Source organism: Mustela lutreola, chromosome 8, assembly GCF_030435805.1.
Source record: "Mustela lutreola isolate mMusLut2 chromosome 8, mMusLut2.pri, whole genome shotgun sequence".
Taxonomy (NCBI): Eukaryota; Metazoa; Chordata; class Mammalia; order Carnivora; family Mustelidae; genus Mustela; species Mustela lutreola.
The window spans coordinates 129,377,182-129,401,768 of NC_081297.1; the positions used below are offsets into that span (position 1 = coordinate 129,377,182).

General features: G+C 43.4%; 1 protein-coding gene across 18 annotated transcripts in view; it reads right to left on the bottom strand.

The window, feature by feature from the left end:
- Positions 1–594: 594 nt before the first annotated feature.
- Positions 595–24,587, bottom strand: part of ANKS1B (ankyrin repeat and sterile alpha motif domain containing 1B) — a 1,139,726-nt gene continuing 1,115,733 nt past the window's right edge. For 12 of the 18 annotated variants that reach the window (XM_059186617.1, XM_059186610.1, XM_059186607.1 and 9 more), the window contains 2 exons: positions 12,705–12,872; positions 595–2,479 (listed from right to left, as the gene is read on the bottom strand). In XM_059186617.1, the coding sequence (XP_059042600.1) occupies positions 2,369–2,479; positions 12,705–12,872 (279 nt within the window). In that variant the 3' untranslated portion in view covers positions 595–2,368. Of the gene's footprint in view, positions 2,496–12,700; positions 12,873–24,587 lie in introns of all 18 variants that reach the window. The other 6 variants (XM_059186623.1, XM_059186621.1, XM_059186606.1 and 3 more) reach the window with 3 other exon arrangements.

The window sequence follows — 24,587 nt, forward strand, 5'->3', positions numbered from 1 at the left end:
TGCCCTTACAAGAAAAGACAACAGGGAGCTTGCTGCCCCCCAACTCTGTGTGCATGTGTACTTACACACGCACACACACGCAGAGGTCATGAGACCGCACAGGAAGATATAGATGCCTACAAACCAAGAGAAGAGCCCTCAGAGAGAAACTTATCTGCCAGCATCTTGATCTTGGACTTTCCAGCCGCCAGAACTCTGAGAAATACAATCTGTTGTTTAAGCCACACAGTCTGATATTTTATTTAGCAGCCCAACCTGAGACAAATGCGTAGTTGTTTTCCCAAACATACTATCTGTATTGTCCCACACAAATGATCTATTTGGGTGGTCCTTGTCCTTTTAGAAATTTGTTTTGGTAATTTCTCCTTGTAGCCTACTGTAATATTTAAAGACATTGGGTGTTTTCTGGCTGAAATTTAAGCTTTAAAGGCCACTGAATCTTACTCAGACTGGTTGAACTTAGAAATGAGTAAATTTTCTCAATTTTGCCAATTAAAAAAGCCCTTTAGCTATAGCTGTTGGAAGAGGCCGGGCCTTTGCTTTTTTTCCTAAATGGAAGTGGGAAGGTGCTCACAGAACGATGCCAAGCACCGGTGGCTGTACAATTTCCGTTTTATTTTGTGTGCTTTTTTTTAATAGGATATAAATAATGACAAAAATTACAAAATTTATAACTGGAAGCCCAAGCATATTTACACATATGTTTCTGTCTTAGCAAAGCTATTGTTTACTTTGCTCCTATACAATTACCTTTTGGTACCATATTTCAGTGTTATTTTACTCTCCATTTACTACATACATATCAACAGTGAATAGGCAAAATATATACAAGGAACTGTTCAGGTCAAGTAATTTAATATTGTATTAAAATTATTCAACACTGAACTAAATCCATATACATTTGTCAGTTTGAAATAAAATTTAATTATCTTTCTTTAAAACTCACCAACTGATGAATAACTGATAATCCTCAGGTTTGAAATAATACTGGTTAATAAAAAAAAAAAACATTAAGACATCCCACAATTTATCAATATCGCTATAATGAACTTCAAAATGATTCACAATATGATCAGTTAGAACAATATACGTTAAAATGTTATTTTTTTCTATAATGATATTGGTACTGTTTATATAATTTGATTCTACATAAATATACATTATGGTATCATACAAATACTCCACAGAGACATTAAAAAAATTAAAATACCTTAAAGAAATGTAAGTAAATTTTATTTAATCAAATAGTAAGCAAACATTTATTTGTTTCAAGAAAAGAGTTTTATTACTTTGGAATCTCTCCTCTTTTTTTTTTTTTTTTGTATTTTTTTTTCTAGAAAAAAATTTTTGCAATAGAATTTTGTTAACACCTTTCTCAAACAAGGTTTCCATGACAGAAATCTTGACAGCAGGAGCCCTAGATTTTTTTTTTTAACGTTTTCTTTAAAACACTGTGAAGGTTAAAAAAAAACAATCTTTGCAGCTTATGGCTGCATCAGCACTTTCGGTTGGATGCCAGTCTGCTTGCCCTAATCTCCTGCTCTGGGGAGTGTCATCAGCACTTTGCCACGCCCAAGCCAGTCCTCTTGGTGGTAGCAGTAAAAATTTAGTTATTTAGAAATGAAACCAGAAACATCCCTCACAACTAACCTAGTTTTCTTATCAGTGCATTAATGAAACATTCTTTTAATAAAAATATTGAATACAAGACACGTTTTTCTGTGCATAATAAATTCCTCTGTTTTGAATCATTCTTAAATTTTGAATCAATCCATGGATGTAAATGTTTTCTTTATCTGACATGGTTGATTACATATAAAATCCACAAATATAGAAATCGGGAAACAGGATTTCCTGGCAATCATGGGAGTGGTTTTTGTCCTTATGCATGAAATGATGCTCAGTGATATGATTTTACAGGTGGGGGTAGTTCTGTTCTGATTCTACCGTTAAAACTGCTGACTGAAAAATCCAAGATTTTTATACTTTTAGGCAGTATTAGAGATCCCCTGTACCTTTTTTTTTTTTTTTAAAGGTATTATCCCCAAATTCAGCAAAGCAGTGTTGGGGGCAGAGTCATTAGAAATACCTTGGGTAGTGGCAGGTGGGGGGGGAGTCGGGAGTGTCAGCCAAAAATCTCAACTCATGCCTCTCAGGGGTTACGGCTGGAAAGTCTTGGTTGCACACTTTCTGTCACTGGTGCAGAAAGAACGTCCCCAGGAATGGCCAGTGGCCTTTCGCCCGTGACAAGGCCACACAAACAGAGCAGTCTTCCTCCTGGGCTGGGTGGAAACTGAGGCGCGAAGGGAAGCCTGCTCCGGGACTGCTCAGCGTGCAAGGCACCGCAAGGACAGGAGGATGGTGGGTATCAGAAAATTGTGGTTTCATACTTGGTATTAATTCCTCTCTTGGCTTCTTGTCCCGGCTCCACAATCCACGGCAGATTGGCCAGAGTCTTTTGCTCAGATGGGTCGATCTGCTTTAAAACAGAAAGGCTGATGCCTGTTATACGGTACCTGTACCAGGGTACAAACATGCTTCCTAACACTTGGAAACCAACACTAGGCCTGCAGTCCTGTCACAAACCAACAGGTATGTGAGAATCGTGTTTGTTCTTTTCATACATGTTTATTGCATAAGGACTGTATGCAAGGCATTCAAAGGGTAGGTGGTGAATGAGACCTGGCCCTTGCTCTTGAAGGCACACAGATGGGGAGCAAACACAGAAGCACTTCAATACTGAAAAAGGGGTGGAGGGAGGGAGGGTGCTCTGTGGTTAGGGAGCCAGGGGACTTCCTAGAGAAGGTGAACCAGGTTATGTCACTCTCCAGCTCTCAAGCCTACAGTAGTTGCCATTACAGAATAAGCCCAAATTCCTCAAGGTGAGGTCTAGCCACACTGACTTTGCTTCTCCCTGCATACCAAGATCGTACCAGGGCCTCTGCTCACATCATCTGCTCTGTGGGAATGCCTTTCCCCAAACACCTGAATGCCTTACACCCTAATGTCGTTCAGGTCACAACTCAAACATCACCTCCTCACCCAATACAAAAATAGCATCCTAACTTTTCTGCTCTTCTCTTCTGCTCTACCCTTTATAATCTTTATGCCACATATATATTTATTCCTTCATTCTCCACACAGTATAGGATTTTGTTCTCTTCACTGTTTCCCCCAAACTTAGAGAAGCTCCTGACAACCCAGTAAAAAATAGTAGGTACACCGGGGCACCTGGATGGCTCAGTGGGTTAAAGCCTCTGCCTTCAGCTCAGGTCATGATCCCAGGGTCCTGGGATCGAACCCCACATCGGGCTCTCTGCTCAGCAGGGAGCTTTGCTTTCCTCTCTCTCTCTGCCTGCCTCTCTGCCTACTTGTGATCTCTGTCTGTCAAATAAATAAATAAAATCTTAAAAAAAAATAATAATAGTAGGTACACCATAAATACTTGATATTAAAAAAAAAGTCTAAACAGCTGGACGAGCTAGAGTTTGATGAGGGGGCAGGGAGAGGGGGAATAGCACGTGCAAAGCTTCTGTGGTAAAGAGAAGTGGCTGGTTGAGAACTTGCAGTTAGTTTGCAGAGTGGAGATGGGAGGGTGAGCAGGGCCAGGTCAAGCTGAGCCTTGGACCAGACTTGAGCTATAAAAATTACTGTTAAAACCATTTTTAGCCCCTTTGCATATGAAGTTAAACAGGCCATTCCTGGGTAATGCTTGAGCTGTGAGCTCTCAGGAGGGGTCTTGGAGGAAGGTTTTCACCACACTGCTGTCTCATCTTTCGGTGTTTCCACATCTGCCCTGGCCCTGGCCACCTGCTCAGGAGTGCTTGGGCAAGAAAGCCTAGAAAGATTTCTAGGATTTCTCATTTCTCTTGCACTCTTGCACTGTGAACTTTGGAGCCTGCTCACAGGCTGTGGGAATCCATGCCCTTTGGCTACCTTCCAATATGAATTGATTTTATCTCCACAAGGCTGTGGGCAGGACTTCACATATTCTTAGGAATCATGGAATATTTCTCAAAAGTAAACAACTGGACCTGAGGGAAATGGAGCATGGATATCAGCTGAGAGAGATAGGATGTTGAGGCAGTTAAAGGACATCAGTATTATTCACTATATATTTTCAAATTTGTCAGTGAAGGCTTTTCAATGCGTATTTTACAAGCCGTCCTGGCACCCAACCCAGTTGTGATCATCTGGATGTTTTTGGAGACCAAAGTCAGATGGAGGCACCTGCCAGGAGCAGATTTTCCAGTCCATATGAGAAACAATATAATAGTCTAAGATATTCCAAAAATACTGGGACAACTCCTGGACATTTAACTTAGGTGTGTTTTTTTTGGGGGGGGGGATAGATAATAAATCCCCATCAATAAGTGCTACACAGAATTCAAAGCAAGTATACACTTGAGTGTGACTAGGTATCTACCTCAGAATGAATCGTCCAGGAAAAGCCTCTTCATGTAGTTTAAATCTGAACAAGTGGGGTCAGCTCTGCAGAAATATGGGGGATACTATGATAGGTGGAAGGAACAGGTGACACAAAGGCCTCAGTTAGGAGTGAGTTTTGGTCTCTTCTAGGAATAGAAAGGCCTGAGCATCAGAGAGAAGCATGGGGAGAAATTAGGTTTAGGTATATGGGGCAAAGGTGCCATGATCTGATGTGTGTTTTAGGATCACTCTGGTTGCATGAGGAAGAAGGAAGCCTGTTAGGACATGTACTGCAATATTTCTGGAGAGAGTAGTGGTGGTAGCCTAGATGAGAAGGGTGACTGAGAAAATGGAGAATGGGTGGATTTGAGACGTGTTTTAGGGGCTGAGTAGATGGAATCTGCCCAGGTGTTGTAGACAGTGGTCAGAGGAAGACAGGAATTAAGGATGACCTCTGGATTTATGGCTTAAGCAACATGGTGAATGGTTATGCCATTTATTGAACTGGGGAAGACAGTATAAATAGCTTTGAGGGGAAAATTGAGAATTCTCTTCTGGGAACTTCCAGGGAGGATGGCAGAGGAGGAGAATCCCAGGCTTACCTCATCCCATGGATACACCTAGATAATACCCACATCAGTGTAAATAACCCAGAAAATGACCTACAGATTGGCAGAAAAGACTTTTCATAGCTAACTGTAGAACAGAGGCCATACTGGAGAGGGTAGAAAGGGCAGAGATGCAGTTGGGAGCCAAAAACCTGCAGGACCCTAAGGAAGGGATGTTGTGGGTACAGAGGGGAGAGGAGCAAACCCCATCCCAGGCACAGAGGACCTGTGCTGGGAAGATGAATTCCTATAATATTTAGCTTTGAAAACCAGAGGGACTTAACATCATGAGTTCATATAATCAGTGGGGTTTAACACACCTGGAACTTTTAAAAATTAGTGAGCCAGAGTGATAGGAAACTGAGTCCCTGCCCTGAAAGAGACAGCATAACAACCCCACCAAGATACAGCATTGAAGCAGCAATTTGAAAAACACCTGGGGTATACAGGAGGGAGGGAGATTTGTTTACTAATCTCAGAGCATGTGCTGGAGGGGCAGAGGTCTTTGGGAGACTTCTTTAAGAACAAAAGAACTGGCAGGCACCATTTCCCTCTCCCACCCCCAGCCTAGATACACCTGTGTGAACCACTGCAGCAAGAACTCTCTCCACCTACCTTGCTAACAGCATGCCCTGGATGCTTACCCCCCAGTCTGGCCTTGGTGAATCCATCCAAAACAACACCACAAGCATGGCAGTATACAACCAGCCCTGACAGGGGTCAGCACCACCTCAAAGGGACTCCTGCCCTGGGGAATAGGGACTAAAATCACACAAGCAATCTGATTGTGGCCCCAGGAGTGGGCTGGGGGCAGATATTTGGTCTGACTACAGGCCTCACTCACCAACAAAAAGGGAACAACACAGGGAGAGTGCCCTGCAGTGCAGTGCTCCTGCAGCTCTGGAAAATACCTGGTCTAACCCAACTCAAGCCCAAGGCTGCCCCAGACTGGCCCACTAACAACACAGGGAACCAAACCCTGCCCACAACAGGTAAAGAGAGCCATGGAAGACAACTGGACTGAAGGCAAAAGCAGCACAGCCACAACAGTGAGGTGCACACAATGCACACGGGATATCCCATAAGTGCCAGGTTCTGATAAAGAAGGGATATTGCACTGCAGGGCACTATAGGACCTCTTCTTGATAAGGCCACTACTTTCAAGAGCAAGAGACATAGCTAACTTTCCTAACACATAGAAACAGACACAGGGAGTTAGACAAAATGAGGAAACGGAGGAATATGTCCCAAATGAAAGAACAGGACAAAATCACAGCAAGACAGCTAAACTCTTGGAGATAAGTAACGGAGATAATATGCCTGATAAATAAGTTAAAGGTCATAAAGGTACTTACTGGGCTTGAGAAAAGAGTACAGGACCTCAGTGAGACCCTCAACAAAGAGATAGAAAAACATAAAAAAGAACCAATCAGAGATGAAGAACCCAATAACAAATTAAAAATACACTAGAGGGAATAAATAGACTAAAGGAAGTAGAAGAGTGGATCAGTAATGGGGGGGGACAGAGTAATGGAAAGCAATCAAGCTGAACAGGAGAAAGAAAAAAGATTAACAAAAAATGAGAATAGATTAAGGGAACTCAGTGACACCATTCAGTATAATAACACTGCATTATAGGGTTTCTAGAAGGAGAAGAGAGAGAAAAGGGGGCAGATAACTTATTTGAAGAAATAATAGCTTAAAACTTACCTAATTTCAGGAAGGAAACGGAAGTCCAGATCCAGGAGGCACAGAGAGCCCCCAACAAAAGAACCCAAGGAGGTCCACACCGAAACACATTGTAATTAAAATGGCAAAAAGTAGTGAAAAAGAGAACTTTTAAAGTGGCAGGAGATAACCGCTACATACAATGGCATAAGGCTGTCAGCTGATTTTTCAGCAGAAACTTCGCATACCAGAAGAAAATGACATGATATATTCCAAGTGCTGAAAGGAAAAAGCCTCCAACCAGCAAGGCTATTATTTAGAATAGGAGAGATTTTTCCTCCTAAGAATCTCCCAGATAAAAATGTAATTAATTCATGACCACTAAACAAGCTCTATAAGAAATGTTGAAGGGAACTCTTTGAGTGGAAAGGAAAGACCATAAGCAGAAGTAAGAAAAACAAGATGCACAAAAGCAGTACAATTAAGTATATCTATAAAAATCAGTCAAGAGATTCACAAAATAAAAGGATGCAAAATCTGACACCATACACCTAAAACATGGGGGAGAGGAGGCAAAATAGACTTCAAAAAAGACTGTACTGAGAGACAAAGGACACTACCTAAAGGGAACAATCCAATAAGAAGATAGAACAGTTGTAAATATTTATGCAGCCAACATGGGAGCCCCCAAACACATACATAAAGCAGCTCGCAGCAAATATAAAGGAAGTAATCAATAGTAGTAATACAATAGTAATAGGGGACTCTAATACCCACTTACATCAATGGATCATCCAAACCCAGAAAATCAATAAACAAACAGTTGCTTTGAATGACACACTGGACCAGATGCATTTAACAGATATAATCAGAATATCCATCCTAAAACAAACTACACATTCTTTTCAAGTGCACAGGACCATTCTCCAAAATAGCTGTTAGGCCACAAAATAAGCCTCAACAAATTAAAAAATACTGAAGTCATACCATGTATCTCACCACAACACTATGAAACTAGAAACCAACCACAAGAAAAAAGTCTGGAAAGAACACATATACATGGAGGTTAAGTAGCATTACTACAAAATGAATGGGTCAACCAAGAAATCAAAGAGGAAATAAAAAAATATATGGAGACAAATGAAAATGAAAACACAATGATGCTAAATCTTTGGGATGTACAAAAAGCTATTCTAAGAGGAAGTTTATACAGGCCTGCCTCAAGAAGCAAGACAAATCACAAACAATGTAACTTTACACCTAAAGGAGCTAGGGGAAAAAAACCCAAAACCTAAAACCAGCAGAAAGAAGGAAATAATAAAGATTAGAGCAGAAAAAAAGACATAAAGATTAGAGCAGAAAATCAGAAAACCAACAGCTCAGGAGATGGTTCTTTGGAAAGATCAACACAATTGAAAAATCTCTAGCCAGACACATCAAAAATAAAAAATAGTGGACTCAAACTCAAATATGAAAGAGGAAAAATAACCGATACCACAGAAATAAAAATTAGAATATCATGAAAAATTATATGCCAACAAGTGGGACAACCTTGAAGAAATTAGGCAAATTCCTGGAAACATATAACCTCCCAAAACTGAGTCAGGAAGAAATAGAAAAAAAATTTGAAAAGTTTTTTTTTAAATTTATTTGACAGAGATCACTAGTAGGCAGAAAGGCAGGCAGAGAGAGAGAGGAGGAAGCAGGCTCCCTACTGAGCAGAGAACCCGACGTGGGGCTCGATCCCAGGACCCTGGGACCATGACCTGAGCTGAAGGCAGAAGCTTTAACCCACTGAGCCACCCAGGTGCCCCCAAAATAGAAAATTTGAACGGACCAATTACCAGCAACAAAATTGAGTCAGTAATCAAAAAAACTCCCAACAAAAGTCCAGGACCAAAGAGCTTCATAGGTAAATTCTATTGAATGTTTAAAGAAGAGCTAATACTTATTCTTCTCAAACTCTTCCAATGAATAGAAGAAGAAGGAAAGCTTCCAAATTCATTCTCTGAAGCCCTCATTACCCTGATATCAAAATCAGATAAAGACACCATCAAAAAAGAGAACTACATGCCAATATCCTTGATGAACATTCATGCAAAAATCCACAACAAAATACTGGCAAACCAGATTCAACAATACATTAAAAAAATCACTCACCACGATCAAATAGGATTTATTCCCAGAATGCAAAGGTGGTTTGTATTTGTAGGTCAATCAACATGAAACATCACATCAATAATAGAAAGGATAAAAACCATATGATCATTTCAAAAGATGCAGGAAAAAGCATTTGACAGAATGCAATATCCATTCATGATAAAATGCTCAATAATGAAGGTTTAGAGGAAACATACCTCAACATAATAAAGGCCACACATGAAAAACCCACAGCTAACTTCATACTCAGTGGTGAAAAACAGAGTTGTTCCCCTGAGATCAGAAACAGGACAAGGATGTCCACTCTCACCATTTTTATTCAACACAGTACTGGAAATCCTAGCCTGAGCAATCAGACAAGAAAAAGAAATGAAAAGCATCCAAATTGGTAAGGAAGAAGAAAAACTTTCATAATTTGCAGATGACATAATACTATGTATAGAGAGCCCTAAAGACTCCACCAAAAAACTACGAGAACTGATAAATGAATTCAGTAATGTCGCAGGATACAAAATCAATATACAGAAAAACACTGCATTTCTATACACTAATAATGAGTTAACAAAAAGAGAAATTAACGAAACAATCCCACTTACAATTGCACCAAAAATAATAAAATACCTAGGAATGAACTTAACCACGTATGTGAAAGATCTATACCCTGAAAACTATAAAACACTGATGAAAGAAATTGAAGATAACACAAACATGGCAAGATATTTCATGCTCATGGACTAGGACAAAAAATATTGTAAAAATGTCCATAGTACCCAAAGCAATATACAGAGTTAATGCAATCCCTATCAAAATACCAACAACATTTTCCACAGAACTAAGACAATCTTAAAATTTGTATAGAACCAGAAAAGACCCTGAATAGTGAAAGCAATCTTGAAACAGAACAACAAAACTGGAGGAATCACAATGCCAGATTTCAGTTACACTACAAAGCCGTAGAAATCAAAACAGTATGGTACTGGCACAAAAACAGTCACATAGATCAATGGAACAGAAGAGAGAGACCAGAAATCAACCTATGATATGATCTATTGATCTTCAGTACAGGAGGCAAGAATGTGCAATGGGAAAGAGTCTCTTCAACAAATGTTACTGGGAAAACTGGACAACTACATGCAAAATAATAAAGGTGACCCACTTCCTTACACTATATACAAAATAAACTCAAAATGGATTAAGGACTTAAATATCAGACCTAAAACCATAAAAATCCTAGAAGAAAGTACAGGCAGTAATTTCTCTGACATCGGCCACAGCAACATTTTTCTAGATGTCTCCTGAGGCAAAGGAAACAAAAGCAGAAATAACTACTGGGCCTACATCAACAAAAAACCTTCTGCACAGCAAAGGAAACAATCCACAAAACTAAAAGACAGCCTACTGAATGGCAAAAGATATCTGCAAATGACATATCCCATAAAGAGTTAGTATCCAATATATGTAAAGAACTTTTAGGGGCCGCCTGGGTGGCTCAGTGGGTGAAAGCCTCTGCCTTTGGCTCAGGTCATGATCCCAGGGTCCTGGGATCGAGCCCTGCATTGAGCTCCCTGCTAGGTGGAGAGTTGTCTTCTCCCTCTGCCTCTCCCCCGGCTCATGCTCTCTCTCTCTCAAATAAATAAATGAAATTAAAAAAAAAAAAAAAAAAAAAAAACTTTTACAACTCAACACCCAAACCTCCCAATAATCCAGTTAAAAGTTGGTATAAGACATCAAAGACATTTCTCCAAATGAGATACACAAATGGCCAACAGACACATGGAAAGATGTTCAACATCACTCATCATTAGGGAAATGCAAATCGAAATCGCAGTGAGATATCACCTCAAACCTGTCAGAATGGCTAAAATCAAAATCCTAAGAAACAAGTGTTGGTGAGGATGTGGAGGAAAAAGGAACACTCCTGCACCGTAGGTGGGACAGCAACCTGGTATAGCCACTGTGGAAAACGTTAAAAAATTAAAAATAGAACTAACAACACGACCCCAAAATCACACTACTGGGTATTTACTCAAAGAATCTGAAAACATTAACTTGGAAAAATATATGAACCCCTGTTTATTGCAGTATTATTTACAAGAGCCAAATTATGGAAGGAATCCAAGGGTCCCCCGATGGATGAATGGATAAAGAAAAATGTGTGTGTGTGTGTAATATATACATATATGTGTGTGCACACATGCATGCGTGCAAACACATAATGGAATATTACTCAGCCATAACAAATAAAATCTTGTCACTTAGAACAACGTAGATAGATCTACAGAGCATAAAGCTAAGTGAAATAAGTCAGAGAAAGACAAATACCATACATTTCACTCATGTGAAATTTAAGAAATGAACAAAGGAAAAAACCCCAGACTCTTTAACTATAGAGAACTGATGGTTAGCGGAAGGCGGGGGATGGGGGAAATAGGTGAAGGGGATTAAGATTACTTGTCTAGATGAGCACTGAGTAGTGTATAGAAATGCTGAATCATTCTATTATGCACCTGAAACTCATGTAACACTGTATATTAACTATACTGGAATGAAAATGAAAAGAATGCTGTTAGGGACATGCTGTGTTTTAGATGTCTGTTACATATTAAAGGAGCAATTGAAAATAACAAGTTAGATTTGTGGGAGTGCATCAGGACTGGGTACCAGTGGAGTTGGGTAGGTGCAGAGGTGAAGGGACCACGGTGTTTGAAGGGAAGATTTTCAGAGGACATGCAGTTACTGGTGATGCTCAAGATGATGGGTGAGCGTGGGAGTGAATGGTCGAAGTGGGGTGGAAGTGAGTAGTCAAGGAGCAGAGGCCGGATGCCGGAGGGATCATCCCCAAGGACTGAAGTTTTCAAGAATGGTGGCAGGAGTAGAGGCCCAAAAGAAGACTGTAAACAAGCCGCATGGTCACAAAGGGACGTGCTTTCTGACAAACAGAATTCCTACACTTCCCCCATGACCCCACAAGCTGGGGAGGGTGGGGAGGAGAGAGCTAAAGATAGAAGGATATGTGGGCATGACAGCAAGGCATCTGGGGGTGCCTGTCTGTCCCAAGCCCCAGAGTTCCTAGGATGGCATACGGCAACCAGAGCAGAAGCCAGATGGGAGGCTGGCTGGGAACGTTCCAGCGTCTGGGTACTGCTACTACCAGAGGAGGCCGCTTTGAAGTCATGAAAGTCTATTAGGACAGGATGTCTACAGAGCTTGTGGGAGGGAAGGGGAGGAAATTCCTGGAGGAAGGCAGATGACGAGGAGGAAGGAGGGGCTGCGCCGTCTGAAGAGTCACTGCTCGGCAGGAGGCCTCAGCTGCGGGGAGAGAGCCTGCCGAATGCTGGCGTCTAAGCCTCCAGCAAAGGGGGAGAGGGCCGCTCTGCTCTGACCCAAGATGTGTGCCCAGCCTGTGCCTCTAGCTAGCTTCCTCTAGCAGAGTGCCCGGGACATCTTGCTGTGAGCCTCTGCCCACCTCTCCAAGGGCCTGTGGCTCGCAAGAGGTTTTGGCCCCTGGTGGGATGGCAGTGAAGCGTCGGAGAACATCGTTCTCAAGCTTGCCTGAAGCTTCAGGAAAGATTCATCAAGGAAGCAGCAGCACACCAGTCTCCCTGTCACAGAGCTGCCACAGGTGACAGAGAAAGAATTTTCTTGGGAGCCTCTAGGTTCAGACAGATGGTCCCCCGAGACTTTGCAGGAACCAGGCTGGGAGGATGAAGGATGCATGCCAGGAGAAGGAGGCCAAAGGAGACAGAGAAAAGCATGCCCCCACATCACTCGGGACCTGCTGAACAGCTTCCTCTCCCTCCAGCTCAAGATTTTCAGAATGTCTGTATCGTCTCTACTTACCACCGACTTGCGAATGCTGACACGAGGCTTGGGGATGGGCTTGGAGGGTTTGTTTTCAAAGCTTTCTGGAAGTGTAGAGGAATGCCCCCCTTTTCTTGCTTGTAGTGCGAGTTGGTAAGCAACTTCAAATGCCTGTCCCAGTGTTAGGATGATTTCGTAGGCTAGATTCTGCAAGAGAAAAGAGAAAAGCATGTACTCTGTATGGTATACTGCAGGTTGGCCAAGTTGAATAGCCCGAGGAACACTGTGGGAGATGAACTAGCAAAGACCTTGAACTAGTTTCACCTGGTGTGGCAGTGACTCAGTGGAAATCTTTGAAGAACAGGAAAGCCCAGGTCCAATTTAGAGTCTACATGAGGCATTAGTCAGCAATATGAAGCACTGGCTTACAGCCACGCTAAGGAGCCGACCCCCAGCTTCACCCTCCAGAGAGAAGGCCCACACCCACTGGCCCCAACAGCCTGTTACCTTCAGAGCCTCCCTCATGGGCAGCTGGTCTGCTCCCAGGCCTTGGAAGATAAGGGGTTACTATGGTCCTTCATCTGAGTTCAGGGAGCGCCTCAGCAGTGCTTGTGGGGATGAGCCCACACACTCCACGGGAGGTGTTCCTGAGAAGTTGGGGTCTTTTTACCTTAAACATCCGTGATTCAGTGAACATCTCTAAAGCACAATCAAAATCTAATTTAGGCGGAGGGGAGAGGCATTAGTCATGCTGGTGTGGTGTCTCACAGTTACAGCAGCCAGCATGCAAACAGAGCCAATTATCCATCTATTTCTTGAGGCGCTTGCTCTCCCTGTGGGTCCACTCCATATTTTATCATCAAATCAGCAAGAGACAGGAGAGTCTGTCAGGCCCAAATGCCATGCCAAGCAGTGACTGGGAAAAGGGTTTTTTTCCTTGAACCTTCAAGCACTCCCTTCAAGACGACTTCTAGCTTTATTTTCTTTTCTCCAGATGTAGATCTTTGATTTCTGCCTTCTCTTCCCAGCACTCTGGTCTTCTCTCACTGAGAAAACATGGCGTTGTCTGACCTCAGAGAGACAGGGGCCTGACAATCCCCCTGAGACCACAGTGCTCCAAAGAGGTAGATGCCGGGCAGTCATAGAGAGCTTTCTTAAAATCACTGCACCAGCAGAGAGCAGGCGTGGTCTGTCTCAAGTTTTCATTCTGATCAGTGTCCTAGAATGTCTATTCATGGTTTTTCAAAACAGAAATGGCATTCTGCTTATGCTGCTTTTGTGACTATGCCCCCTCACTCTGGCCCCTCCTCCCCAATCCAGCACACAGAACAGCTTAATTCCCATGATTCTGGGGAGAACTGTTCCCACTTGATGAAGACAGTGAGGAAGATTCAAGAAGGCCTTTGGAGGCCATGTGGAAGAGGCCTGTGGGTTTCTGGATCAATCAGATTTCAGGTCAATGCCAGACTGCTGTGGTCTTAGACCCAAGAAGGGAAAATGCTTCTGAGCTTGAAACCTGTTTTGACAGAGGAGGTATCATTCCTTTGAGTGACATGTTAAGAAATGACGGCCCCCCAAGACAGGCGTGTGCTTGTTGGAGACACTGAACCTTGAACAGCCAACTGAGCACTTCCTGCAATGAACACTGATCCCATGTTTGCCTCCAAGGATGAGTCAGACTGGTAAATTAGCAGGGCACCGACAAATGATAGTGGAGGAGGGCTGGCAGACAGCTCTGGCCATCACTGCACAAAGAGGGCTGAACCCTCTGACTGCCTACACTTGGCACTCACGTCATCATCAGCTTTGCTTCCTAGAGCACAGAAGGGAACCCTTCTGAGAGGCAGAATGGGGCTTTTGACTTCTGTAGTCTCCACGGGAGGTCATGGGCTCTTGGTCTTGTTCAGCAGGACAGTGGAGATGGTTGATGTCCATCTGTCAGGGCTATGTAGCAGATAGTCATGCTCTGGGTGGGCACATGGACTAAGGGAAAGATGGCAGATTCAGCGATTCTACAATGTTCAGCTTCTAGATACTGGAGCAGTGGAGCTTAATGAGTGTGAATTCCTTCCTCATTAACCTAAAAACAAATTCCTGAAAGTGAGATTGACTTAAAGTTCCACTGTCTTCAGAAAGTCGGAGATGCTCATTTGAGCAAGTGAGATTTTTCACATGATTATTATGGGAAGCTGAAAGGTTTTGAAAGTACAGGGTTAGAAGTCCTGCCTTTTCATTTCTAATTAGTTCTTGGTGTTAGGAAACTGCTCGAATAAGACGTTGAGACCAGACTGTGCCAAATGGCCTCTCCTGGTTTGGCTTGTGTTCTTTGTGATGTCTTACTTTCCGCTTTATTTTAGAATGCATTATAGAGTTTTTTTTTTTTTTTCTTATAATTATATATAGTAAAGAGTTGGACACTGTTACCTTTCCTATCTCTTCTGTCGCCTCAATGTTTGAGGTATTGACTCTGGAAGCCAGGGAGGGCCCTGGGCACGAGGAGCAGCTGATTCTGATGGGGCTTCTGAATGCGGAGTGCTGCGTTACTGACATACCAGGGCCCCTGAGGGGAACACTCATCAGATGGGACCTGCAGACACATGTTCAGACGGGGAGGAAGATTCATTTTTCTTGCCTCTCTCTAGTGACAATCCCCCTATTTAAATGGGAGGACAGTCACTGCGAGGGTAGGAGTCTCTATGAGGACAAGACCAAACGTTAATACTGCAGTGTAAGAGAGGATTAGGTGACAAGCTAAAAACCTGCTCAAAAACCTGAAGGCCCAATTACTCTCTGCTTTCAATGTCTATCTTTGCAACTGAGGGGAGGCCAAGTGCCCGAGACTGTGCCTGACACACACGCTCAGTAAATGCATGCTAAATGAGTGAATGAATAGCCAAAGGATGAACTAGAGAAAGAGAGCTACTATAGTTATACAGTAGTTACACTATATATAGTATAATTGTGTGTGCGTGCATATATATATATATATATATAGTATAGTTATACTATAGTTACTCTAGGTAGCACAGCTACCATCAAGTAAGGACTTCACAGGTGTTAGGAATTGAGTGTGCCAAGCACTAGGTTTATCTCATTTAAGTACTACCACAGTTATCTGCAAAATATCTTTATCCTTATTTTATAGATGAGGAAATTCAGGCTCCGAGAGGTTAAGTAACTTGCCTGACATACAGAGCTAGAAAGTTACAGAGCTATGATGTGAACCAGTATTAGTGACTCAAAGCCCATGTTCTTAACCCTACCCACATGTGGGAGCTTATCTCCAAAGATGGCTGCCACCCATTCCACTGCCCTGTGTACATGTCATGACCTTCTACTAAGGGGGTGAGTCTGTTTCTCCACCTCCTCGAATCTGGATCGGCTTTACTGACTTTCCCAGTTAGCAGAATGTGGCAGAAGTGACACACTGGGACTTCTGAAATCCAGTTATGAGAAGACTTGTAGCTTCCATCCAGGTCTCTTGAAACACTTAGTTTGATGGAAGCCAGCTACGTGCAAATATTTGGCCACCCCGAGGCCACCATGCTATGCAAATGTGCAAGCTAGCCAGAGGCAGAGGCTGCCTGGAAAGAAACAGTAGTTGCAGTCATCCCAGCCTGGTCTCCAGATACACAGCAAAGGAGTCATCCCGGACTTTCAGTCTCTAGGAGATGCCATACAGGGAGGACCCAAGACCCCAGATAGATGGCCCTAATAGAGGGGTTCCATCAGCAGTCATCTGAGCCACCCCAGTGGAGGCCCAGGTACTGCTGAGCAGAAAAGAGTAGAACAGCTGTATTCTGCCCAAACCCCTCACTCATAGAATCATAAACGGAATGAAATGGATGTTCTTCTATGGCACTGTGTATTTGGATGGTTGGGTAGACAGCATCAGATAACTGGAACACCATGCGACGCTAAAGGTGGCCGGCTGGCTTCTCATTCAGGTGGCCTGAAGAAGAACTGCCGGTCTCTGAGCTGGGACGGACAGTACGTAGTCGTGGGGAGTCACTCCTGGACCACCCGGCCCTCAGCCCTGGCTGTGGGGAAGCTCACTGATTCCTGTGACCCGTCCGGCTCACAGCATCACAGTAAGCGCTAAGGGGTTCCTTCAGACGTTAGCCCGAACCACAGAGCTGGACTGTCCTCCTGAGTTGGCACAACCATGTTCTCATCTCTAGTCACTACCTCCCCTGAGCACAAATTCAAACTCCTTTAGCTGGACATTCACCACCTGACATCTTCCTAGTGATACAACCTGTCCTGTCTGTGACGGGGGCTCTTTCTGCCCCTCCTGGCTTGTTGGAAAACACCTGCCTTGGCTTTTCCAGCATGAGTCTCTTTCTAGAATCACATTTCTAGAATTGACCTTGAGCATGTTCTGCCTTACAGACACCACTGGCTAAAGCAGGGAGCTTGTGTGTGTGTGTGCGTGTTTGCTGCAGGCGTGGGGGAGGACTGCGAACAGCATGCTCTGAGCCTTGTTTTTTCTTAATTTAAGAACGGGGATCATAACATGCGGTAGTGAAGTCACAGGATTGTTTCGAGAATCACTCATGATTACACTGAACCAACGGCAATTTCAGCCGACATTATTGTCTGAGTGTCATGCATGTACCACAGGACATGCTTCACATGGGCTCTCTTGTTGAATCCTAACCACCACCACCACCCTGTAGGGGTTATTAATAACTGTGAGGCTATTATCCCACTTCACGGGTGAGAGAATTCTGCCCAGAATGGTCAACGTGGTCACGAAGCCGGCACAGCAGAGCTGGGATTTGAATCCAGGTGTTGGTAGGCTTGCTCTTGACCACTATCACTTAGAACTATACTTAAGGTAAATGACTTCTGAAAACCGTTAAAACACACACACACACACACACACACACACACACACACACACACACACACAAACAAGCTTAAAAACATTAAATACAGAAGCTACTGGGCGGAGAAGGGGGGGGTCAGTGCATCTTGGCTGGGGTGAGGGTACCTAAGGGTATACAATTTGCTTGGGTCTCAGCCTCCAGGCAAAGGGTGTCCTTCATGATTCAAAGTGATCCATCATCACAAGGATTCTCAGCCAGGGGATGTGCCCCTTCCATGATGAGGGATAGCAGGCAACACTCCCTCTGGAGCAGAGGCTCTTTAGGATGAAGGCAGGGAATCCCAAGTCAAAGGGGGCAACCGCCCCAGGGGGAACGTCACAATCTCTACAGCCTTCCTTTCTCCCCTAGGGATTCTATTCTGTGAATTAAGAACTGCTATGTTAGAGGAATTTGCAGAGCCATCATATTCTAAGGAGAGATCTCAATAGTAATCGAGGGATACAAACCTGTTTTTCTTATGCAAACTGGAGATGTTCAGGCAAGCTTGCATCTCCTGTGAGCTCAAGGCAGTCAAGACTGCAGCTGACTACCCTGGATACTTACTGGGCTACTTCCATGTGTTGGGGCTGAGTTCCTAATACCTGGCCCATTCCTGGCCTATGGCAAGTGTCCAGGAAGGGCTCACTGAGTGATGTGGGGGAGGGGAGGCTCATGGAGAGACAAAGAAATGTCCCTCATTGTCCTCCTGCATCCTAGTCACTGAGGCTGTGCACAGCACATTCTTCAGTTTGGTGTTAGAAAAACCAGCACAGATGTGGACAAATCTGTCTTCTAGGAAAAATTCTGGTCACTCAGGTTTTATATTAACTGAGTATCTCTAGGATTCTTGTGGGTTTTTTTTCCCCCGCTTTATACTTTTGTGTTTTATTAATTAAATTATAAATAAAATTAATACTTAGCATTTCCATAACCTGATAGTGATCGTTATAATAAAGGAAGAAACGAGTATGTCAAATAGCTTATAAAGGAAGAACCAGCTTATAAAACTTAGAAATGTTTAAGCACATTGTACTGTAAATAAACTCTTACCACAGCTACAGAACACTGACAGATGGAATCTGAAATGACTATCCCAGTAACGGTAGCCCCAGCCTACATCTCATTCCTCCTGTGACGAGTTTCCTCCTTCCTTCCTTGTTGGAAACCTCCAAACAAATTTGGGGAGAGCCCGGTTCTTGACCTTGCTTGCTCCTGGGAATTCACTGTGTCCTCCTGTGTCCATCCAGTCTGGGATGCTGTTTGGGGTGCCCTGTTTTGGGGGTACCTTTTGGTTCTGTCCTAGCAATCAGCTTTATTTGCATCCTCAAGAACCAGGCCACTGCTGGGCCTAGAGGGGCAACTGTGGAGGTGGCCCAGGATGGGACAGGAAACAAAAGCATTCTTTCATTTTTAGAAGGAAAAAAAAAAAAACCCAGGGATTTTTGATAAAGTAGGGGCTTGAACATTTTTTAGGCTGAAGGTTTCAGTGGCTTATCTGCAAGAATATTCATTATAATGTTTAAAATTTTCATAAATAGAACACTATTTAAGTATACTACATAGATGCACACAGTGGAACACTAAGCAGCCAATTAAAACAAAAATTGAATCATTTTTAAAAAACTGGTTAAAAGACTAAGTAAAAATATATGGATATATACAAACATAGTGTGCATAGAAAATAGGGATATATATTAAAATGTTACTAATGGTTATCACTGAGTGTTGACATTATAGATAATTTTTCTCTGTATATTTCTATATTTTGAACTTTATTCAAATGAAGATGAATAATTTTACAGCCATAAAAAGAATAAGCTTTGCCATTTTGATAATTAAAAAACAAGAGAAAATATTCTAGTTCAAAAACAGCTTACCTATTCTTTACTTATCACCTTGGGGTTCTAGGTGCCTTTTCATTCTTTGGCAGAGAGGGCTGGAAACCATTCCAAGCAAAACCCAGGCCCTATTTGCAGGTGTTACTCTGGCTTGCCTCCATGTACCAGAGAGGCTGGCCATCCATGTGGCCAAGAATCTCATTTAAGCTCTTCAGTTTTCACTCTGGATGTCAATTCTAACATCTCAGCTGCATATCAGAATTCAACTCCTTCAGTTCTTAACTCTTTCTTGAACCTGGAGCCCCAATACCTCTACCCTCAGTACAAAGAGTAGAACCTTCTGCTCTCCAGTTTGTATCAAGCTCAGCTGAAAACTGTCGTACATTGGACTGTATCTTACAGACATTTCCTCAGTCCAGTCTTGACGCGGTACTGGGTTTGCTCCCTGCACCGAGCTGCACCACCTGTGAACCCGAACCGTACTCTGGCTCATCTCCCGGGGATGATCAAGCAGCGCCTGCAGCAAGCACCACGTGACACTGCTTACTACATCCCAGGGACCTGCTAAGTGCCTGATGTAGACAGTCTAACCCGCACAGCTACCTCATAAAGGGAGAATTATCAGCCCCAACTTTATGTGTGAAAAGCTCAGGATTAGTGAGATTGATTAACTTGGCCAACTTCAAACTGCTAGTAGGGGGCAGGGCCAGGACTCAAACCCAGATCTGACCTCAGATGAGCCACTATTTTGTGCCATTGGGCTTCCCACCTTATTGCTTTCATGAGTCTGCCAGTGTTCCTCTTTCACTGAGGGCGCTTCGAAGGCACTTGTGTTTCCGAGATTCACTGCCTGTTAGTAAGAAAATGTCGCACAATATTCTGTCACAGGGACCCAGGACAGAGAATTCTTTCAGACTTCAGTCTCACCAAAGTTTTGTTTTCTGAGAGGATGGGTTCTACTCTTCTTTCAAAGAAGTTCCACTCTTCTTTCCTTGACCTCCAGGAAGCTCAGAGCCAAATCTGTGGCTCAGCTCTAATAACTTCCTACAACTCTGTGGTCTGCACACCGACGCTAAAACTTTTCCCTTGGTGTTGATCTTCCTTTCAAGGTCTTTCTCCTAGTTCAGATCTGTGGGTACCTATATTTTCAGGTCTGTCATACCTATTTTTGGAGGTTGCCTTAAACCCTTTATGGAAAGAAGTATGGTATAAGTGGTATCCATTTCTTCCCATAAGCATTTGTTTGAGAGCTCACTTTGTTTAACCCGTTACTGCCAAAATGGCTGACAAGCTACCTCGTATGTGGCCTCGTCACCTGCTGAGAGTGACAGTGAGTGAGCAAGCTGAGAGGGCATGGGACACCATGGGGAGAGAGGGCCCTGACAGCGCAGGCTGGGAGACTGCTGTTTACAAGTAGACCATTCTGACCTATCCACTGGCACTTTCCCTTAGCATTAAAAAACCACCACTACATTTCAGTATCTGCAGTTGAAGGAACATGTTTGTTCTACAGCGCCAGAAAACTACAGCCCCCCCACCCCCCCCGGCTATTCTTTGGTCTCTGGGAGTCAGCAGAAGCTCCTACACCGGAAGAGGATGCAAACACAGACATTCAAGGAATGGGCTGTGTCTGTGCATGGAAGCCCCAAAAGGGGCAAAAAAGCCAAGGGCATTACGAGGAGCCTCAGGGTTGGTGAATCAAGACTATGTCTAGATCACCTACATGGGCTAGATCTGCCATGGGCTACCTAGCTAGGGAACCCATCACTGCCACTGAGATGGCACTGGGAATGGGGGCTGGTCCAGGTGACCTCAAGGTCCCTTTCTACCCTGGGAGATCTAGGATTGTATGGTTAGAAGCTCATGTCTCTTACCTAGCCAACTCCGGATTCACGTATAGAGATGCACGTATAGTTGACACCATGTTAAATCACAGCATCTTATGCAAAGGCCAGACTGCAGGGCTGGACAACCTACCAGCCAATGCTTAGAAATGCAGTGACCAAGGGGCTGGCCTTCATCAGAGAGGATGTCCTCATGGCAACAATCACCCCAGAAACAATTCCAGATGGCCAAGTATTTTGTCTATTATAAAATGGCTTTTGCTTTTGGAAAACACCTTTTCTTATGTCTCATCTCTGGCTGGTGAGTTAGTGCTCATCCTTAAAGATTCACCCGGGACATTGTATCTTCTAGGAGTCCTCTCCTAGTCCCCATTCCTGACCCCAGGTTAAGCCAGGTGCCCCACCTCAGGCAGTCCTGTAGCACCTTGACACGGCTCTACTTACTGCATGGCATTTACCAGTATTTTCTCTTTATAGGTCCAACCCTCTCAGTTGATGGAGCTCCTGGAGGCCTCTAGTCTCATCTGACTTTGTGTTTTATGACTTAGGGTACATTAGGTGTTCCAAAAATGTTTGTTGGAAGAACTGAAAAAAGAGATCAGAAGACTTGCACTTAAGAGCTGCCAGGGTGAATATGGATGGCCAGAGACAATTCTTGGCAGCTCTTCTCTCCCACAGGTGGACCTGGGTACACAGATGCCAAACAAGTATAGGCAATGCCATGGGGTCCTGAAGACAAAGGAAGAGGATTTTCAATCTGGGTCCTCAGTGGAGTCTCCAGAAAGAAGCCACATTTCTCTTTTGGCTGTATTTTGCTTGTACTTCTTGTTTTTTAAGGCCTTGGGTAAGCTTCATCTACAAGTTGCTTCACCCACGTCTTGAGGCAAAAATAACTCTGAGAATATTCTGGGCATATTCACAGAATTCATTGACATCTCCTTAACTCTCCCTATAGTTAGTTCTCTCAAGTACAAGCCAGAAATTAATCTTGATATAGATTATATTTGTAGAAATAAATAGTGCCCCATCACAGGTCTTATATTAGGCATCTGGTCCACGGCCGACATGTTGACTGGTCAGGGTGCCGACAGCCTCTTTAGGCCTGATTTTTAGCTCACTAAAAGAATGATGAAATTAATATTTTCCCCAAGTATAACTGGGGTACATGTAGATAATTTTGAAAATATATAAAGAAAATAGAAAACCACCTGTAAACTTCTACTGCTGGAATACAGCCACTACTGCCTTTTGGTTTATTTTCTTTTTACATTTGTATATATACACAAATACTTTGATATGCTATATGAATATTTATGTATGTGAATTAAAAACAAAATTAGAATCATACTTGATGTGTGGTTTCGTAAGTTGCTTTTTCATGCAACATTAAATCATGAATGGCTTTTTCCTGCTGCTAAATGTTGTTCAAAAACCAGATTTTTAAAGGTGGTAGAGCATTCCACCATTACCTCCTAATGTTTAACTTCATGTCTCACCCTGAGCCCATGAGTGTGAACTGGCTTAGCAAAGACTTAACAAGGAAGTTAGGCCCTCCTCTCTCAGTCAGGACTTGCTTTCTTGTAACATTCCAGCTTCGCCATGGAGATCATGCACCCATGCCCCGTGGTCAACTGTCCACATGGAACCACAGCCCAGGCTGGCTGGAGAGCAGGCCGTAGGCAGCCATGCCAGAGGACTAGCTTGCCAGGGCAGAAGGGAAACACAGTTGATCTTTTTCCTGTTACTTGGAAGGGGTTTGGAGAAAGAGTGTCAAAAGAGAGATCTGCTCGGTTTCCACCTCTCCCCACTCTTCAAAAGTCAAAGCTCTTAGTGGAACTACAGTAACCCTGTCACTAACTTGTGATGCCTTTGAAAAAGGGCACTTACCAAATTCAAAAACCCTTTTTATTTTAACCCTTCTCATCAAAAATCTTTCTCAAGTAAACAAATCTGTTTCCTTGGCTTAATAAACACAGTAAATATAAATGACTTTTTCCTGCTTATTGCAGATGTGTGTCTAATGCCCTGAGCTCACCACTGCAAAATGAATTAATGAGTTGTCATGCCTCCAAACTTATCACATGTTCACACAAACTAAGCGTTCAGCTTCCAACCCGAGCACGCCTCCTCTGGGAGCCCCAGCCCTGCCTAGGGGCTGGCACAGCTCCAGGATAGCATGGGTGGGATTTTATTGCAACCATTTGTTATGTCTTTCCTACTCTACTGAACTACAAGCTCCTGGAGAGCAGGGACCTGTGCCTGACTCACAGTGGGCACTCAATAAATGCATTTAAATGGACTTTGACTTTTTCCCTCAAAGTGTGGAATGCTGCTGTAGCAAACACATGCTGTATATGAAAACCTGGGACATAAAGCCTCATGCACGTTCTGACGACAAGAAAGAATATAACCACCACCACAACCGCTACTACCCCTCTCCTGTCCTGTCCTCAGCAGGACAGGAGTGACTATCTCATTTAATTCTTAGAGTAGCCATGGCTGGTGGGTACTGCTATCCATCTCTCTTTTACAGATGAAACTGAGGATTAGTTCTTAGCCAAACTATAAAGTTAAGAGATGCTGACCTGACTCTAAAGGCCACACCTCTAAACATGATATGTGATTTTTAGTCATTTGGGAGGAGGCAAACACATGTGTAAATGCTGCCAGACAAACTGGGTGGGGGGTGGGGGGGGTCGGTAGAAAATGCCAGAACGTCTTCTGCTCCAACGTCACAAAAAATGGGATTGATTTAAGGCATGAATAACATCCATCCCTCCCTCACCCACAAAAAAATAGGGAGGAGAGGGAAAAAAAGTGATTATTATTCCTTGAATATCCACCCACCTTTGACTTTGTGACTTGGTTAATTCTCAATGATTTATGCCAATGGAGTTGAAAGATAGAGATAAATGCACCCTGACAGTGTTAATTTATCCCTTTCTGGGTGAGGGAAGAGGAGGTGATGTGTAGGAACCACTGGGCTGCTGATGGTGCCTTCTTTTTGTTCAGTGAGAGCCTCTCGCTGTTCTCGGGAGCAGAATCCTTCCTGACACGGTCTTGCGGAGGGGTTTCCCTGGCCAGGGAGCAGCCTGAGTTTTGCTGTCGGTGCTACTCTCCACGGTGGACAAGCCAGGGGAAGCATCGGCCCCATCCTCAGGGCTCTCTGTTCTTTAGCACTTTTCTCTATTTTCATGCACTTTCACCGTCTCAGAGTCAAAGAGGTCCAGGGCCACTTTCAGGTGGAGAAAATGAGAAAAAGAAGGAAAGCTAACCACCCAGCTGCACGTACTATATTCGTTTCGTTGTCAGAGGCCAGGGGCGTCAACAGCAGCTGTTTCGTGCACCAAGTTCCCACTCTGTCGGACA